This window comes from Abramis brama (genome assembly GCF_963993115.1).
Source record: "Abramis brama genome assembly, chromosome: 6".
NCBI lineage: Eukaryota > Metazoa > Chordata > Actinopteri > Cypriniformes > Leuciscidae > Abramis > Abramis brama.
In genome coordinates, this window is record NC_139968.1 from 44,453,019 (window position 1) to 44,474,076 (window position 21,058).

The following is a 21,058-nucleotide window of genomic DNA, read 5'->3' on the forward strand; positions in this document are numbered from 1 at the left end:
ATTCTTGATGCAAGAAGAATTAACGATTAAAGTTAGCTTGTAAAATAAAAAGTTTAAACAAATGTGACATATCTCTCTGCCAAAAAAAGAAAAGAAAAATAACAAGAACAGTTTGAAACTGTAAAAAAAACGTATTTTTTCCTTCATAAAAGTATAAACAAACTATGATAAAAATGCAACAAAAAATTGACATAACATTTAACTCATATTAAAGTATAATGATATTTATTTATACCATGAAGCAAAATTATATACAAGAATGAAACGTCTAGATGTTCTTTGAATCTCACAGTAGAAACTGCTGGTCTTGAAGATTAACTTTATTCACTGTGACAAATTTAGATGATGTTTTTGTCCTGTCGCTCGTTGTGGCTGGTTAGGACAGATTTTGAAGAGATGTTATTGCTTGATGGTGTTATTGTGTCACGTTTGGTGAGGATGCGGCATTAGACCTGAAAGTGCTGGATCTGAAGATGATCTACTTTCTGTGATTGTATTTATTGTGGCTGAGTAGAGAAGATATCTGAGTGAAGCTCTTCCCACATGCAGTGCAGTGATACGGTTTCTCTCCAGTGTGGATCCTCTCGTGTGTTTTCACATGATCTGACCGACGGAATCTCTTGTCGCAGTGTGAACACTTGTAAGGTTTCTCTCCAGTGTGAGTCCTCCAGTGCAGTTTCAAATGTCTAGCGGTAATAAAACTCTTCCCACACTCAAAGCACTTATGAGCTTTTTCACCAGTGTGTATTTTCTGATGAAGTCTTAAATTGTGCATATGTGAAAAACTCTTTACACACAAAGAACATGAATGTGGTTTCTCCTGTGAATGAACGAGCATGTGGTTCTTCAGGCCTGTAGCCCTCGAAAACCTTCTGCCACATTGATCACATTCGTACGGTTTCTCTCCAGTGTGGATGTTCATGTGTTCCTGAAGGTTTGATGATTGATTAAAACTCTTCCCACACTGATCACATATGAACGGTTTCTCTCCAGTGTGGATCCTTGTGTGAATCTCAAGACTTTTTTTGTATTTAAAACTCTTTCCACACAAAGAACATGAATGTGGTTTCTCATGTGAATGAACTCTCAGGTGGCTCTTTAGGGCTGAAACCCTCAAAAATGTTTTGCCACATTGATCACATTCATACAGTTTCTCAACAGTGTGGATGATCATGTGTTCCTGAAGGGTTTCTTGTTGTGTGAAACTACTCAGACACTGATGGCAGATGAAATATTTCTTGTCTCTCATTTTTAAAGAAATGCTTTCAGTCTGTGAGGGAGTTTCTTCTTCAGTTTTGACATGATGTTTCTTCTCTCCAATCTCCTCATTTTCCTCCATCAGGCCTAAAATGAAAATAAAAATCCTAATTTTAGTGCATTTGTATTAATTGATACCACAAATGAGGTATATGATTATATCTGGGGCTTATGGGAATATTCTATAATTTATTTGTGAACTGATGTGAGCATTAGGAAAATAATAACTCCATTAAAAACATGGGAAGCGGCAGCACGTCTCATTCATATGTTGATATTATTGTTTGTATTTGCACTGTAAACTTTGGGCATTATAGTTATTCTGTGGTAATTTTGGGTCTCTGTGGTAAAAAGAAAACGTTTAAGTTCAGACAGCCAGAATATACCCTTAAATATTATAAATCATCTCTATTTAAAAGATTATAGTATCACATATCACATCTGACACAAACATACAAACTACAACAATATAACACCCATTTTAGAGTTTGGTCTTTCAGATTCCTTTCATTAACATTACATAACTGATTACAGGGTTCGTACACTTTTTCCAAGGTCAAATTCAAGCACTTTTCAAGCACTTTCCAGGTCCATTTTAAAGCTTTTCCCAGCACCTTACACTACCGTAAATTACATACCAATACATAGTTAAAATTATTATTTAGTGTTTTTTATCACATCAAAAGAGATAAACAGCCAAATGTTTCATAATAGCAGAGGGCTGCACGATATTGAAGAAAAATGAGATATGCGATAACTCATTAAATAATGCGATATTCAATATGCGATACGATAATGCTTAAAGTGTGTCAAATTAACTTAAATTATCTATTAAAATGATATAACCTACACATACGTGTTTCACATTCTTTTTGTGATAAGAAAATATCCCTACAACTTCTGACAGTGAACATCAGTGTTTTTACTATAGCATAAGAAGTGTTATTTTAACATCACTGGGGTTTAGGGGTTCAGGTTATCCTACATTAGGTTTATTTAACAACAGAAACTGATTAATCAAATGTAAAAATAAACACTGCTTAGTTTTCACTGCATGAATTAAATATACTGATGCTTATTAAAGCTACAAAAGTTAGCCTATTCAGCCAAAAGTAGTGAGTGATTTTCTTTGTCTTTTGTTCATGACCCCAGTTATTGTAAGCCGTTGCGATATGCAATTATGCATATTGTAATATATACATTTGCAATATTTCGATATATTGTGCAGCCCTAATATTTAAGCCAATCACAAGTTTTATTCTTCAAAATGTATCACTAAGTATATAGCCTAAAGCATATGAATAATATACTTTTCATTATATTAATGACCAAATATTGCTTATCAGATAATGTGATTTATAGGCTGTAAAACTGAATTAATTTCAAATATGAAGACTTAATATTTGAACAGAAATATTTGACAGGGCTTCCCGTTTTGGGACACATTCTTGATATAGACAAGGTTTGAACAATATCTGAGTGCACAGGCACCTGCCTGATAAATGCATTTCATTGCCAAGATGTCTTGGGCCAAGACATAACGTTAGCTAATACATTTACTGGAATAGAGCAGTGTAAATATTGCATAGGGCCATCCTAAACCTTACAGTAACAGTATAACACTTATGACACTGACTGATTTCAGTTCAGCAATCAGCGACTGTTGTTATGCACTGGGCTAACGTTTGCAGGTTAATTTGCACGTTACAGTTCTGTAATTTTGGCAATGTTCACTGCATATTCCACAAATGAACGTGACATAACGGACATGCAATACTTACATTACATTATCACACCAAGTACTCTCAGTCACTAATGGGCCTTTCAGATAGGACGCGGACCGCGCTGCGCTATGAAATGAAACCGATATATTTCAATGGCTTGCGCCGCGCGACTCGGACCAAAGCGGAGCTCAGCGCGCTCGCGCGCACGCCGCGGTCAAAGTTAAAAATAGTTCAACTGTTGCCGCTGCGTGGCCAATAAAAAAGGTGCATCCAAACAACCGCGGAAATCAAAATGAAAACTCCGCCTACTTTTGCTCTGGCCAGCGTAACGCAAATCAATCTGTATCTGATTCTGAAGGGTAACATTTTTCTCCATTTAATAAAGAACTATTTCGTCAGAAAGATATTTCTTGTGAAAGAAATACCGTTACAAATTCAAGCATTTTATCCAAAATGCAAGCACTTTTCAAACCTTGAAAACACAACATCAAAATTCAAGCACTTAAGCACCCGTACGAACCCTGTGATTATCATTACAATCATTACAATTATTGCCACATTAAAGACCAAGATAGCAATTGTTTCTATCCCCACGAAATTTCCTCACAGATCAAAACTTACAAAAGTTTGAGATTATACATTCAATAACACTACATCACTCTCAAAATGAAACGTATGACAAGTTGTCCATGTATGAATGATTTCAACATTTTCCTCAGATGTTGGTTTCGTGCTGAAATAAATCAGTCTACAGACGCTAGAAAAGACGCACATTTAGCGCTTTATCCGATGAAAACAGTTCAGAAATAACCCTGTAAATGTTGCTGAAACAAACTGTGTAAAGTGTATTTTATGGGTGTGTAAATACGCGAAATATCTGAACTGCAGAACTCACCTCAGAAGACACAACAAACGCGCCGACCGAGGAAGGAAACTAGTGATGACGTCAGCGCGGTGATGCCAAATAAACGCGCCAAATATTGCAAACTATTTATACAAATGATATAACTAAATATAACATGTATAACATACACTAAAAAAACGCTTGAAGTTCCTGTAAACAATAATTTAACCTCAGTCATGTGTAGGGTTTAAAAATAACTTATTAGACAGTTCAAGGATTTATTTAAAGGTTTTAATTATCATTACATTTAAAACACGGAAAGACCAATAGCAATCATAATAGTTAATGGCTTTCAGAGTAACCCAAAATTATGAATTGATCATTTCTTAACACAAGTAGAATCAGACAATAAAACATTTCTGTGTCCAACTTTTGGAGCTATACGCATTGTAAAATTAAGAGTCATTATGAAAATACAAATATTATTTTTGTAGTATAAAAATAATGAGCTTAATTATTATGTAAACATTTACAAATGATGTTTAAAAAAATGTTTTTAGTAATTGATTAAACTATTAATGAAGTCTGTATTCCTCCAGGAGGCGCTCAATATAATAACTGTAATAAAACATGGAGAGACTCTTGAACCTAAAAGTGAGAAAACTTTATTGATAAAATCAAGCAAAATAGCAAATGTACAGGCGTCCAACAATCAAAGAACACAATCTCTTACACCAGTATTTTCTGATATACAGATATAAAAACGCTTTGATGTCATTTGCTCAGCTTCTTTCCAGAGTGGATTTTCATGTGAACCTTGAGACTCTGTGTGTCTGTGTGTGTGTGTGTGTGTGAAACTCTTTCCACACTGACGGCAAGTGAAACATTTCTTGTCTCTTCTTTTCAGTAAAGAAATACTTTCAGTCTGTGAGCGAGTTTTAGCTCCAGTTTTGACATGATGATGATTCTCCTCCTCTTCACTCTCCTCATTCTCCAGCATCACGTCTGAAATTAAAGTAAGAAAGTTACATTTTAATAAATCCTTAAAAAGTGCAATGTAGACAATGGCTACATGAAAATAATCTCAATCCAGTGTAATGTTGACTGCATTACATTAACCCAATTACTAAAGTTAAAAGAAAAGTTTATCAGAAACTATAAATGAGATTTATGCTAAAAATCTGCCACTCTCAATATTGTTTAATTTGGGTGTTTTTATAGTTTATTGATAAAATAATATGTAAAAATAAATAAATATGTAAAATATAAGACCTTAAGATCATATTCAGTTTGTTTTGGCGAAAGATTTTCGTGCTAGGCGTCGAACAGAGAGCGCGCGCTCCGAAGAGTGGAGCATTCTAGATGGCTGAAGATCCAAGATCTGTGTGTTATTAACTGTGCCTCTGATTGTGCTATAACCAGCCAATCGTCGAGGTTCAGTATTCACACTCCCCGCTGTCTCAGGGGGGAAAGTGCTGCATCCATACATTTTGTGAACGTACGGGGGGCCAACGATAGGCCGAACGGTAGAACAGTGTATTGGTACGCCTGTCCCTCGAAAGCAAATCTGATATGTAAATCTACACTTTAAGGAGTACTTCGACTGGCGCAGTAAAAAGTCACGCCGGATCCTCTTCCTCTCACTTCTGTCAATAGTGGAAAGAGGATCAGGCGTGACTTTTTACTGTGCCAGTCGAAGTACTTCCAAAAGTGCTATTCCGCCATACATTATAGTTATCCTTTTTAACCCACTTAGAAAAGCGCCACGTTTTATTTTGTGTCACCATACTTGGTCGTATAACTACTCGTGTAACTGTTTTTAAATAGGGAAAACGTTGATGTGTTTGGTCACTTCTAAATTCATTGCTGTTAGATACCATTGAATATACTGGGGTAAGCTAAGTGCTTTCAAAGTGTCACCGCGCGCTAGAGCGATTAAGTGCACGCACTGAGATGAGAGAGGTACGTATCAACTCGTCTTAGTTAAGGGAATAACATAGTTTTATATGAAAAAACGGTGGAGTATCCCTTTAAAGGGGTCATGACATGGGTTTTTTTATTTTATTATTATGGTCCCCTAGGTGCAATTATAGTATTACTCAGTGGTGTAGTCTACGTGATACGCAGGTATACGCCGTATACCCACTAGAAAAGGCCAAGGATTTCCGTATACCCACTTAAAAAATCGTGAGGATGCGTAACAACTTCGTTTTGTGTCAGAACTTTCACTTTCATTCATAAATTCACCCCGTCTGTGTTTGCGAAGCGACACCGAATCGCGTAATCCAGTCACAAATGGAGCTTGCGAAGCAGAACGTCACCGAATTTGGCTATTTTTGAATGAATAAATCAAAAGTAGGGCTGTACAATGAATCAAATCTCGATATGGACTAGTGTCTGTGAATATTAAAGTTAAAAGAGACTGCAATTGTTCTACGCTTCTCTGGGAATGAATGAGCGCTCAATGTGTGCTCCACTACACACACACACTGAAGCACGCGTGATCACGCTCGTGGTGTTTTCAGCGTTTCACTGTATTGAGACATGAGCTACTACATGTGCACTTCATCGCAGAGCTGCTATGAGAGTCACTTCACGAGAATTTCACCATTTCATTTGATAAAAGTCATTCATTCGTTTCATATACAAACACATAGAAACTGTAATGTCTTTACGACAACCTGTCAAAATAAAAGTTCGGTATAACTTTAAGAAATTATAACAGAAATATATTACTATTTCACAGTAGAGTATACTTCAAGTAGGCCTAATAATAATAATAATAGTTTATTAAAACACACACAAACTCAAATGTCTACAACCCACCAAAATAAAAGTATATTACAGTATACTCACTACAAAAAACTAGACTACACCACTGGTATTACTATAGGTTTTTTTAACAAAAAACGTTTAAAATGTAGTGATTTATGACCTTTTCCCACCCTGTTTCTCATCCTCTGATTCAAACAGTCTGTTTTGGGTGTATTTCCCCTTTAAGAGTTCAGTGTTAACGCCCACTGTTATGATTGGCTAACGTCAGTGCCTATGCATCAATTATTAACGCCCCCAGCCAGAACATTTGCGGATTCAGCGTAACTGTTTAGTAGCGGGTGATGCATGCGAAGCGATGGCTCTTGCAATGATAAAACCTTATATGTTTGAGCCGGAATCAGATGAGGAATCAAGAGGAAAATGAACCATCACCACAACAACGAAGACTGGATCAGCCCGTGTCCACATGGAAAGTGAAACTATTTTGAATTAATAAAAAAATTGTAACCCGAGACACTTGAAAACGGATTATTGTTGCATAATTATGCTATAGCTTAATTTGCTAACAGTTTAACATTATTTAACTAATTTCAATGAAATGATAGGGTGTACCACGGACAAAAATGCATGCACAGGCCATATTTGAAGATGCAGCCAGGGTTGCCAGGTGCCAGCAAGGTTTTCCAGCCCAAAACCTCGTCAAAAACCGCGAGAATGCACAAAAAACCGCCCATTTTTTTTTGTGGCTTGTTTCTCGTTTAAACACATTGAAATCATTAACAAGCTTTAAAATGACCCATTTTTCGACTTAGCCTATCCGATTTTAGAAACAATATTCAATTAAATGAACGCAAAAGTAGGCTACACTGACTTCAGTCAGACTATTCTACTATTAAACTATAAGCTTATGTTACGGAAAATAATGCGATCAACTTAGGCTATCAATGAGTCTGTTTACTGTCACTAAAAGTCGCTTGGAACAAAAACATTGTGTGGATATATCATATATGGACATAAAAAATAACCCACTTTAACATTTCAGTTATTTCAAATGGCAACATGAAACATATTAGGGCTGGGAGAAAAAATCGATTCACCTAGATATCGCGTTTTTTTTTTTTTTTTATGATTTTAAAAGCGATTTTTTTTATTACAGAATATTACAGATATTAATTCAAATTAAATTGCTTTATTTTTGCCCTTGCTTATAGATGAGGTTGACAGAAGTTAGCCACTTTCGATTCAATAGAGGATGAAATGTGTCGTTACAGAGCTGCACGATTCATCTTTAAAAGTCTGTGATCTCGATTCAAACACCCACGCGATCTTATTCCGTTTCGTTTGTCTATTAAACCTTTGACAAAATCATATCGCAACATTCAAATCTGTGTTGGCGCTGCCGCTGACCCAGAGAGAGTGTCATGAAACCGCAGTGACAGCTACCTAAGTTTGAAAACCCCGCAATCTAGTATGTTGTTTGAGGGGCGGGCGGTGCCGGCGTGCGTCACTTAAAGGTAGTGGGAGGGAGTGTCTGTTGTGAGGTTAGGGGGCAAGTCAGCCAGAGTTGTAGTGTGTGTGTGTGTGTGTGTGTGTGTGTGTGTGTGTGTGAGAGAGAGACTGCTGCCTGCTGAACATTGGGTCGCAGGAAGAAGGATCTGAAGTGCCGGTGTTTCGGCAACAAAAACCCGCCGAACTGATCCGAAACCAGCCCAATTTTTATCCACCCGCCCAAACCCATTTTTGCCCGCAAAATAGATTGCAAAACCGCCGCATTGCAGCATTGATAAGGCAACATTTTTAATTTTCTATCACATGTAGGCCTACTAGAAAGGCGACATATTTTCAAGATTCTCTTATACAAATGTGTTTGTATTAGCCAGTGATAAAAAGTAATATTGTAAATACCCTTAAAATGACAATTCTACATAAAAAGGTGTCATATCAAATACATTTATGATTGCTTTAAACATTCACAGGTGCACTTGTGGCGACTGTGGTGCAATGCCCACTGAGGAAGAACATAAATGCTGCATGGAGACGCCTGAAGTATGTGCACATAATAAAAGACAAATAATAATAATTATGTTAATCTGCATGTTTGAGTATTACATGTCATACATGTTGGACTATGCCTTCTCAATAGGTTGTCAGAAGAATTAACCAGGCACCAGTACCACCTACCTGTATGATTCATCACCCGGGACTTGAACCTGTTTGCCTAAATCTGTATTCGTTACAGAATGCACATAACATTTACAGGGCAGACTATGGTCCTTTGAGACTCAGAGGGTTACACCCATAGATATCATATATTAAAGGCTAGATGTCTCGTGCTCGCTGCTGGCCAATGGAGGTCGACGTTCGCACGTGGCGGCCATCTTGCCACAGGCAGCTCGCTCACTCGTTTAATGGTGCATGTACTTTTAAATAACCATAACTTGCTCAATTTTCTACTGATTTTCAAACGGTTTGGTTTGTTATAAACGTCAGAGATGTAGTTATGACACTGCATACATATGAATAATTATAACATACATGTTCAAGCATTCGGAATTATAGCCACGTTAATAACGTTTGTAAGAAACAAAACCGTTTGTAAATCCGTCAAGATTTCAGCGAGATAAGAGGATTTGTGTGCATGCTGATCATTAACCTTACATTAAGCCTGCCTGTGACAAGATGGCCGAACGGTGATGCCGGAAGTGACTGCGCCATAAGACATCTAGCGTTTATATATGATATCTATGGTTACACCAGCAAGAAAACTGACATACACAATTGTTTTATGTTAATATGGATTATAAATATTTAATGTAACAAAATGTATATTCAAATAACAATAGTTTTGACATATATACACACACACACACACGCAACACTTTCCAAAACACCTTTCGAATGTATAATTTTAAATGTCTTTTCTCTGTTTCCATCAAGCGCTACAGGCATTTGGCTTACAGAAGCTTTGTCAGTTGGTGCTGGGGCCATCTAGGCAGAAAGATCAGGGCTGTAATACCATCATGTGTTGTCCTGTGTATACGGCAAAAAGGCAGCTGTGTCGGATTCAAACTGCCCCTTGACTAAACCTTGACACATGCTCAGCAATGGCCTCCTCCAATGAAGGTCTGTCATACTGTGTGCGTAGACTGTCAGGCACTGTAGTTTTATGCAGCTCCTCCATGTAGGGAAAAGGATCTGGCAGAACCTTTTCAAAAAGCAGTGTCATCAGATTGTAGATGTAGCCTGGAATTTTTTTTGCAATACTGTAAATTAAGTTCTATGCACTTTGTGTGTATTGTATTTAGTTTATTTTTTTTGTTGTAAATTACTAACTAAAACATCTATTCAAACTTACAGTACGTTGGGTTGGATGTCACTGGTTTTGTGGCGTACAATCCTTTTTTAGCCTTGGGAAACAAAAGTCTGTACATTGGCTTTCCGGATGATGTTGTAGCCTTTGGACGGTTTGAATTTTCATTGAAATGCATGCCAGCCAAATACAACCTAAAACAGCAGGAAAAGAAAAAATACATGTAGTTACTAAAAAGTAGGAGTGACACAGTGTTATTATTTTTTCAAGATAAATTTTAAATAATAAGAAATGACAAAGCATTCGAAATGTTATAACTGCTTTTCAAATGACTTTATAGCTTATGCTAGGCTTCCTGTATTACATACAATTATGAAATAATGCACTGCAAAAAATGCGTTTCTTACTTAGTATTTTTGTTTTGTTTCCAGTCCAAATATCTAAAAATTCTTAAATCAAGAAGCATTTACTAGAGAAGTAAAATGACATAAGAAATTCTATTTTGTTTTAAGATAAAAAAGAAAGTAATTTAAGTAATTTTTGCTTAAAACAATGGGGTAAGAAAAAAAATCTGAATTCGAATGGAAACCAAGATCATTTTTCTTACCCCATTGGCAGATAATTTTGCTTGTTTTAAGCAAAAATTACTTAAATTACTTTCTTTTTATCTTAAAACAAAATAGAATTTCTTATGTCATTTTACTTCTCTAGTAAATGCTTCTTGATTTAAGAATTTTTAGATATTTGGACTGGAAACAAAACAAAAATACTAATTAAGAAAGCATTTTTTGCAGTGTGGGACTTTATGGTTCATTAAATGTCAATAAGATGCTTCTATACAACTTTACATTGCATACCTGCACAGCTTTCCAATAAAAGGAAATACCACACTTTTGGGGGCAAAGCGTGAAATAACACTGTGAAAGGCCAAGGATGAGGTCTGGAAGTGAGGGCTGAGCTTTGCTACATCTTTGAGGACTCTGTTGTTAGTCAGCACCTTTTCGACTCTGTAAAGTGGTTTTGAACCTGGAATAGTGGTATGTATGAATTTGTGTGAAGGATAATGGAAACAGTATTAGCACTGTGGGACACACAGATGAACAACAGTCAGCCACTTTGATTGGTAATGGTAATAATATGAAATTTCGGAGCCCGGGAAGTCACCTGTGGGAGAAAAAAGAAAAAAATCCGTGGCGACGGTTTTGCAATCCGTCCGCTCAGTTTATAAACCGTACTCACGAATTCTCAAACTGTTCCCTCGGTTTAACAAATCGTGCCCACGGATTAATAAACTGTACCCACGAGTTTCTAATCCGCGCTCTCAGATTTGTAAACCGTGCCTTCAGTTTTTGTAATCTGCACCCACGAATTCATAAACCGTGCCCACGCTTTCACAATCCGTTCCCACGGGTTTGTAATCTGTACTCACAGATTTGTGACTCGCCCTCATTTTAGAAGAACACGTTGTTAACGAATCGTATTGTATATTGTTTTATTGAATATTAAGTGGAATACATCAAATTGACATACGTCTGCATGCTTAAAGTGATTCTCAATTGTAGCGGGTATGGGTGGAATATACGATTTAATATGAATAATATAATTCACTTAATACAGTAATATGTTTATCATAAAATAGTTTATGAATGCTTTATTTTTAAGCAAAAATTATGCAAAAAATTTAGGCCTATTTTATCCAAAACTGTAAAAGGTTAGGTAGCCTATAATAATAAAGCATTGATAAATTATTTGATGACAAACATATTACTGTATTACTAACTCGTTTATAGTTCATTTATAACTCAAATAATAAAAATAATAATAATTATTATTATTATTATTACATTTTAGGATATATATTTAAAAGACGCTTTTGTCCAAAACTTACAAAAAAATGAACAAAGCAATTCGTCAAATATCAGTCATAATACAGGTTAGAAAATAATAATAAAGTGCTAAGATTATCACAAATGAACAAAATATTTTGATGCACGTCATTCATATTAAATCGTATATTCCACCCATACCCGCTACAATTGAGAATCACTTTAAGCATTCAGACGTATGTCAATTTGATGTATTCCACTTAATATTCAATAAAACAATATACAATAGGATTCGTTAACAACGTGTTCTTCTAAAATGAGAGTGAGTCACAAATCCGTGAGTACAGATTACAAACCCGTGGGAACGGATTGTGAAAGCGTGGGCACGGTTTATGAATTTGTGGGTGCAGATTACAAAAACTGAAGGCACGGTTTACAAATCTGAGAGCGCGGATTAGAAACTCGTGGGTACAGTTTATTAATCCGTGGGCACGATTTGTTAAACCGAGGGAACAGTTTGAGAATTCGTGAGTACGGTTTATAAACTGAGCGGACGGATTGCAAAACCGTCGCCACGGATTGTTTGTTTTTTCCCACAGGTGACTTCCCGGGCTCCGTATGAAATATTATGCACTCACCAGGTTTGAAGCGTTTACTGCTGCCCTTAAACACTCGATGTGAATGTTCACATTGTGGGTATAATGGATCATCATGGATGTGAACATCCTGAATGTGATTGATGAGGGACTTCCACTTGGCTACCTTCTCTGGTCCTGAAGTAGAGGATGCTGCAGTCCAGTAGAGATGGTTTCTTATGCTGCGCTGCCACTTTTTCACTATTGAACAGTCCTTGTCTCTGGCAATTTGCTCTAACTTCTTTGACAACCCTAATCAATTGTAATACCAAAAAGAAATATTGTTATATGTAATGTAAAAACAAACTGTCCATTTATTAACATGAAATGTTTTTTTCAGAATCTGTACTAAGTACAGTTATAACCACAAGACAAGAAAGCTCAAACGTACCTTTCTCCAAATGCCAGACATCATAGTACTGTGTGACGTTTCGTTCTTTCAGAAACTTTTGAATCTGGGGATGTCGGTCTGTCACAATGCAGTCTAGCCTTACACCACATTCCTCCAGCCATTCCAGGCTTCGCTTTAACCCTTCTTTCTCCATGTGGTAGCTACCACCGACCTCATTACTCTGTGAAAAAATAGTTATCAGGACAGTGAAAGTCAGTTATTTCATTCCTTTCAAACAGTAATCATATCCGACTACATCTTTGAAGTATAAAAGGTTTATTATAAATAGCAATTGTAATTTATAATACAATTATAATTTAAAATTGTTTAATTTGAAACAGTGTTAATTTTGCCAACAAATTTTGATTTAGTTTTAGTCATAGTCTTTTGACTAAAATGCCATTTAGTTTTAGTCATATTTTAGTCATCTGAATTGTTTTAGTTTTAGTCTAGTTTTAGTCGACGGAATACAATAAGATTTTAGTCGACTAAAATATAATGGGTTTTCTCTAAAATTTCAGAATTTCTCTAAAATTTCCAAACCCATATACTCCTGGAGAAAACATATATTAACCTGCTAATATGAATGATTTTAAAGTTTGAACGTGCAATACAGATTTAACTACTGTAACTTAAAAAAATATCTTAAAATTAAATAAAACCACTTTTCCTAAAGTAGAACAGTCTTTTTTTCAATGAATGATATATGAATTCTTTATAACTACTTGCATACATCATTCTCTATTCTTTCAAGCAGACATATTTATTTGTATGAACTAAATATAATTCATCCTTATTAAAGCTATTAACGAGCAGTGAATCCTTTTCTCTTTTTCTTTTGTTGCTTGATCAATATTAAAGGGATAGTTCACCCAAAAATGAAAATTCTGTCATCATTTACTCACCCTCAAGTTGTTCCAAACCTGTATGAGTTTCTTTGTTCTGCTGAACACAAAGGAAGATAATTGGAAGAATGTTTGTAATCAAACAGATCTCGGTCCCCATTGACTACCACAGTATATTTTTTTCCTACTATGGTAGTCAATGGGGACTGAGATCTGTTTGATTACAAACATTCTTCCAATTATCTTCCTTTGTGTTCAGCAGAACAAAGAAACTCATACAGGTTTGGAACAACTTGAGGGTGAGTAAACGATGACAGAATTTTCATTTTTGGGTGAACTATCCCTTTAAGGACACAGACCGGATTAGGTTTATTACCCACTGTCACTTTAAGACATCGGATCATGTCCAATGACATGCGGATCCAATTGCACCGATGCACATACGATACACTCACAACTGTTTAAGACATAACCGACATAATTTACATGAATACTCTCCAAAACGAACATTTAGACATAATGTTGTGTGTATTTGTCCATTCAAACATGAAAGAGCTCAATTCTGTACTCGCGCGCTGTATAGGTGTCTATGTGAATGGCTGCACGCTTCAGGTCATAGGCGCCGATTTATGTTTTCCTTCGTGGGTGCTCATGGACGCACGCCCTTTAAAAAAAATAAAATTAAAAATAGTCAAAAAATTGTGCATTTCAGAACCTTAGGAAATGGACCGCGGCCGACACTTAACAGTGTTAAATTTGAAAAATACTGTTCGATAGAACTGCTTGGTTTGTTACCACAGTAACAGTTATCTGCGTGCTTCCTCGGCGATAAACTTCCACATTTGCGGCTATCTAACACGAAAATGCATGCAGCAAAGCCTTTCACAACATTGTTTTCTTCAGTTTTGTCGACAACTTTACCATCTCCACTAGCTATTCTTTTCTTCATCTCCTCAGCATCCATCTCGACGACTGCAAGCAGATCGCGCGCGCGCGCGGTTATGATGACTTTTTAAAAGTGAAAGCAGGTATAGACCATAGACTGTAAAAAATAGGTATAGACTAGACTAGGTATAGACTCCTGGGAGGGCGTGGGCACAAATAAACTGATGTGGATTGAAATACCGGTATATTTTTGTAGATGTGTTCCTAAAAATGTGCATATATTTTTACGTTTGCACGTGATTGTTTTAAACCCGTGTTTCCCCCGTGTCCGACCCGACCCGCACCCGTTTGAGCAAAATTTGCGGGTAGGCTACCCGAACCCGCGCAGTCACACAAGTCCACACAGTAAAAATTAGATTTGTTGACTCACCATTGCGGTTAATTCTTCAGAAGGAACAGAATTAAAAGAACTGCTCTGCAGCTGTACAGAGCAGGGTCACTAAAGAGGCGTTTTCATCCGAGAAACGCTGTGATTGGTGGATAGGATATGGAGCAGGCGATACCATAGATATCTATGGGCGATACTACTCGACTGACAGCGACATAACCAATCACAGTGTGACAGACGCTTCACATAGCACCAACTGCAATGATTAATTTTAAATGAATGTAGCCAGAGCGCCTACTGGCAGTCTGGCACACATGGGTGCTCGGTATTTTCCGTGGGTGCTCGGTATCGGCGTCTATGCTTCAGGTTGGGTGTGTGCGCACAGAAAACCATACCGAATATAGCTCTTTTTTGCGTCGTCACTCTTATTCAGATCTACATGTCTGCTCTACTCATTCTTCCAGACGTTTACATGTTTTAACATTTTATGAGACATGCAGCGCATGTGCGCATCTACCACAAACGCAGGACATCAGTTCTGACTGGATCGCTTCCCAAATCTTCACTATCTAACATTTTCGTTTAGTTTTTATTCGTTGACGAAAATATCAATAGATTTTCGTCATAGTTTTTGTCATTCAAAACTAGTTTTTATTTAGTTATTGTCACGTTTTCGTCTGTGAAAAAAAGTCGTTTGACGAAAATAATGACGAAATTAACAGTGTTTTGAAACAGGCAAGGCATACTCTGTTGCCACTGTTTTCTGGTAATTTTGTGTGCATTGACATGATGTGATCTATGCATTTTCTCACTTGCACTAGCTGGATGTCTATTATGAGGTTCTTTTGAAGATCCATTGTGGTGTAGCTCCCATACTTTGCTGAATGGCCTAAAATGTCACAATACAAATAATATTTTATAAAATAGTTTACACAGGAACAAATTATTATTAAGACTGCAGAAGACCTTGCATCACCAAGCATGACTCTTTACCTGGCGAATCAGCTCTCACATCGCCACCAATTATCACCTTGTCCGCCTCACAGAGATCCTTCACTAAATCCACCTGTTCCTTCTTCCACTTATGTATTATTAGTGGTTCCAGGTACATGCTGGCATGCCTTTTGAAGGTTCTGTATTTGAACATCTTCAAATGCATTGACTCAAATACCTTCAAAAGAAAAAAAAAAATTATTATGCATTATACGTTTAAACTATTTTAAACAGGAAAAACAAAATACACCCCACAAACCTTTTTCATCTGGAAGAATGAAGCTCCAGAGAAGTACAGGGAAGCAGACAGCTGGAGGTTACCAACAGGGGTACTGCCAACACAGGGTTGGCTCTTCCACTGTCTGAAGTACTCACAATGCGGGCAAAGTTGATCAATGGCCAAAAAAGTCCCATTGCTACGAGGCTGAATATTGCAGGCTCTTGAACATACTGGACAGGTCTCAAACAGTTCAAGAAGATGGATGGATGGATGTGTACATGCTATCACAAGAGAAAATTAATAACAAAAAATTAATGTAGTGTATTTTTTTTCAACATAATCAGTTTTACGAGTCAGTAAAACATACAGTTCACATAAATGTATGCTAAACTTAACATGATAAAGACAAAAACTTACGAATGCTTTGATGGTTCAGTCACACTGGTGACAGACTGAGCAGGGTCATATGTAGTGTCACAGACTTCTTCAAAAGACACACTTTCTTCACCCTCCAATTCAAAGCGACGCCTTTTGGCAGGCCTTTCATCTTTTAAAGGAGTTGAAGTAAAAGGCTGTGAAGTAGTCCAGGGTATGGCGACATCACCACTTGAAAGATTTAAGGACTGCTCTGTTTGTGTTTCTATAACGTTAGAAAATACAATGTAAAGTTTTATTCTATCAATTGTAATTGCAGTATTATAAAAATATGGACTATAAATACTTCCTTTTAGGCAATAAAGCTTTTAAGCTTCTTATAAATAGAATTATGATGACACAAGTTAGGATTATATAAATAATACCTTTGCTACGACACTTGGGTCTCATGGTTCGAAACGACAGCTGTGTGCCCACAGATGTATGAGTGGGTTGGTCAGTTTGACAGCCAACATCTTTTGATATGGGGCCTGAACATGGCGGTCTCTGAAAACAATACATGGATTTCTCGGCGACGTCATCACTGCTTGCGCACGCAACCAAGAGGCAAAAGACCCGCGGTCTTCGTACCGGAGTAAAGGTTTTAGGCTAGTAGCATAGTGGTGGTGTTGTCGCCAAGTCAAAATGCCAAGGAGTTGTAGCCAGTGCTGGGTTTCTGATGTTCAACATTCCTAGGGGGAAGCATGGTTTTGCCAAAAAAAAAAAATGCCTTAAAATCATAAGGCTTGGCTTTAATGCCTTGCCTTTGACTAGGGAGCACATCCTCAACAAGCAAAAATCCGGTGCAGCATCAAAGTACTTGACGAGCTGCACATGATGACCACATAGCACGTAGTTGTATGCATCAAGGGATTTGTATGCTCTAATCATTTCTCTTGTATACACACTTGGTGTCTGAATAAGATAATTATATATATCAGGCCATACAATTGCTGGCCACTTGTCATCCACAATCCAAAGATCGGCATGTATTGCGTAGGGATCCGGCAAGATCTCACCATTGCTGAGAGTAAGTTTTTTTTTTAATATAGCCTAATCGCCACGGTCGAAGGCTTCCCACATAATCCATCGTCAAATCTTTGATTTACAGTAAAGTAACGTTATATGTGTGCAGTCATGACATGTTGCAGGTCGTAAAGTAACGTTAAACAAGGTTAACTTATATAAAAGCAAAGCTCTAACATTGGCTATTAGCCTACATTATGCTATAGTCTAACATGATAATTCATACATGCATGTCCGGATTTTGATTCGTAAACAGTTGGACGTTTTACATAATGTTATATTAATATGAAACACAAACAAACAAACAGATCCAACTCTGAAATTGCAGTTTATTATTGAGTCAACAAGAAATTACAAACAATGCGAAATCTACGTTAATTACAATGTTCTTTTACAGAACTCGGCATAACAGATAGCGGTTTTCTGCCTCCTGGATGCGCGCGCATCTGTATTGTTTGTATACAAGAAACCCGTGTATAAGTAAACTAAGTAAAAACACTGTGATTATTCATAATGAATGAAATTGCGTTTTAAAAAGTAGTTTAAAGTTTTAAATACATTACTTACAGTTTGCGTCGTCGTTGTTGAGCCCAGAATAGTCGGCACGGCCTTATCTTTGAGCAACAGTTTTCTGGCAAAGCCAGCATCATATTGGGATTTGTTCTCAAAACAGTCATCCTTAAAATGTATAGAACAAACGCTTAAATTAACACTGCCGTGACTGGGACGTCCGCAAAAAATAAAGTGCATCCATTTTTCCCTGACATCTGGATCTTTCGGCAGCGTATTCAAAGATGTTGTTTGTCCACAGCCAGGAACAGCACATCTGCGTGGCATCGTAATTTTCCTGTACACAGACCCACTCGCTGTCCGTCGACTGAACACTTGTGAGGCGCGCGGCGCGACAACGATACGAAATGTGCGTAGTTGTCTTGCGCTTGAAGCGTAGTCTTGTGCTGGAGGCGGTCATATGCAAACAGGGCGTGATTTTCCCCCCCAAACCAGTTAAGTGCAAACCACGCCCCTTGACCGAAAACCACGCCCCGCAGCGATGACTCGCGTCTATGGCTTGATTTCATTGGTCAACTCTATCAGTCACATCTGACAGGTAAAAAGTCGCGTATATTGCTCATTTCATCGGTCAACTCTGTCTGTCACATCTGAGGTAAAAAGTCGCGTCTATTGCTCATTTCATCGGTCAACTCTGAGGTAAAAAGTTAAGACATCAGCTAAATGGATCCGATGCTGACAAACGGTAAGATATGCCTGGTTGTTTTCAGTATAACTTATTGAATCAAAGTTTGCTGTATTATTTTCATGTTATCACTGTGAGGCTGCTTTGATATGACTAGCTTTGACAATCTGTATTGTAAAAAGTGCTATAAATAAAGGTGACTTGACTTGACTTATAAAGTAATTTCTATCTTCCTCAGTGGAGAATTCTTGTTCTGGCTGCTATGAAGACCAAGCTTCAGATCTAAAGGTTACGAATTTGAATTTAATTTACACCTTTCTGATTATTGTTAACTTATGACGCTTGTAATATTATTTGTTTTAATAAACTTTTAATAAACTTTGTTTACTGTTATGTCATGTGTCGAAAGGTTGGGGCCATCTATGATTATTGAAGAAATCTCTGCCAGCTTTAAATAGCAGTGGCTAACATTTCTTTTTAATTTACAGAAATTGTTACCTCCCGGGTACAATTATCATTTCTGCACCTATAATTTCTGCACTCCAAAAGGCCAATCACACCTGGACCACACAAGCTTTGAGACGTCGTTCAGAATTGCTCTGACAGAAGTTTGGGAAGTGAAGGAATGGGTGAAAAAGCTTGGGGAGTCATCAGGAGTGAGCTGGAGAGTTGCAGTGACAAAACCAAACAAGGGACAACATGTGCTTTTTAAGGTAATTCAATTATTTATATATTTTGCTTTTGTTTGCCAGTAAGAAATAATGGATTGATGGATGGGTGGGTGGATGGATGGATTTTCGTATGCACAGGTAGTCTAAAACAGTATGGTCCACACATTGATCTGATCTTACCATCATGGAGTCCATATCGCATATGTCTTCAATGAGAAATCTACCTGCAAATCTAAATAATACAATCTAAAACAATACTAAAAAATAACATAAAAATAACACTTTACTATAAGGTTTTTATTAGGACTCCTTGTGCATACAGAATTTTTAAGGGCAGTTAAGGGCAAAATTAAAATTTGGAAATGTAAACTAATATTTCCTATTGGCACACTAATGCAAATTATATACATTTCTAAATGAAAATCTAACATGCTTAAGACTTTTGCATAGTTCTGTATATTTAAACATTCATATTCTATCTATATCTATCCATAGGCTCATTATAGGTGCCAACACAATGTTTGTGCCCGATCAGGCACAGCTGATCATAGACGGCTCTCAAAAAATACATGCTGTGAGGCTAAAATGGTTTGCACTCTGGTAAAGACTGTAGACAAAAGAGGAGGATCTAGTAGGTGGGTTAGCAATGTGAAAATAACATAAAATAAATGTTTTTTCTTTTGTCAGCTGCTTTGTAAGATTTGTTTTTATTTTTCAGGAGAAATGATCCCCATATACCCACCTACCCAGCTTCTGTGCGCTTGTACAATGTACATAATCATAACATCTTTATTGCGGAGGCACTGAGGCACAGAGATGTGGGGGTCAAGGCAATTGAAATCCTAACTCAGTTGTTTGAGATTGGGCACAGCCCTACATCAGCTCTGGCAGCTCTGAAAAGTGACCTGTTGGCTGAGCATGGCAACACATATGTATATGCCTCAGCTAACCGTGCCCTTTGCCCAGACCTTCAGTTTTGCTACAGGTATGTGAAAATGTACTTGGTCTTCAAATCAGTATTTTTGACAGACTTATGTAGTAAAACAATCAATTTAATGTGCAGACTGTATCACAAGGTGAATAAGCAGGAGTTTGGAGAGCAAAGTGGGGAGGGAATGCTATCAGCTTTGGAGAGGCAGGTAGAATCCTACAATGCAGCGTGTAATGACAGCTGTGCCAAGCTTGAAATGTCCTCAGCAAGAACACCACTTGTAGCCATTTGTTCCCCATTAATGAAACGAACACACAGCCTTTCCAATAGTGGAGAAATGTGTTTTATGGATTCATCTGGTAACATGGACCGGGAGAACTGCAGGGTGTTCCTGCTTCTCACACACACTTGTGCTGGTGGTCTTCCTCTTGGGATAGTGATAACCCAGTCAGTTAGTGAGGGACTGGAGCTGCTGAAGTCCTTACTGACAAAGGATGCCTTTGGAGGACGAGGTGAGGCAGGCCCTTGTGTGTTTCTTACAGATGACTCAAAGGCAGAAACGGGAGCTCTAAAGCTCTTTCCTGAAGCCACACAGCTGCTCTGCATAGTTCATCTTCTGCAAGCTGTGTGGAGGTGGTTGTGGAACAAAGAACACAACATTGAGATGAAGGACAGGCAGACACTGTTCAGCACAGTAAAAGACATGCTTTATGCCAGGGAGATGAGTA

General features: G+C 37.4%; 1 protein-coding gene and 1 long non-coding RNA gene across 4 annotated transcripts; both read right to left on the reverse strand.

The window, feature by feature from the left end:
• Positions 1-208: 208 nt before the first annotated feature.
• Positions 209-3,926, reverse strand: LOC311085307. The gene is made up of 2 exons (XR_014606785.1): positions 3,877-3,926; positions 209-1,344 (listed from the first exon to the last, which is right to left on the reverse strand). It is a non-coding gene; the product is annotated as an uncharacterized lncRNA (long non-coding RNA).
• A 5,738-nt stretch (positions 3,927-9,664) lies between these two features.
• Positions 9,665-18,400, reverse strand: LOC311085298 (uncharacterized protein; the record flags this gene model as incomplete). Of its 3 annotated transcripts, none has more annotated exons than XM_084117742.1 (11): positions 18,101-18,400; positions 16,894-17,014; positions 16,511-16,733; positions 16,133-16,374; positions 15,874-16,051; positions 15,693-15,769; positions 12,763-12,943; positions 12,375-12,623; positions 10,768-10,936; positions 9,956-10,104; positions 9,665-9,843 (listed from the first exon to the last, which is right to left on the reverse strand). In XM_084117742.1, the coding sequence occupies exons 4-11, from the start codon at positions 16,139-16,141 to the stop codon at positions 9,665-9,667; spliced, it is 1,191 nt and encodes a 396-aa protein (XP_083973868.1). In that variant the 5' UTR covers positions 16,142-16,374; positions 16,511-16,733; positions 16,894-17,014; positions 18,101-18,400. The 3 variants fall into 3 exon arrangements, with proteins under 3 accessions (XP_083973868.1, XP_083973867.1, XP_083973869.1); XM_084117741.1 differs by having other exon boundaries at positions 16,894-17,199; XM_084117743.1 differs by having other exon boundaries at positions 9,675-9,805; positions 16,894-17,199.
• Between the last annotated feature and the right edge of the window lie 2,658 nt (positions 18,401-21,058).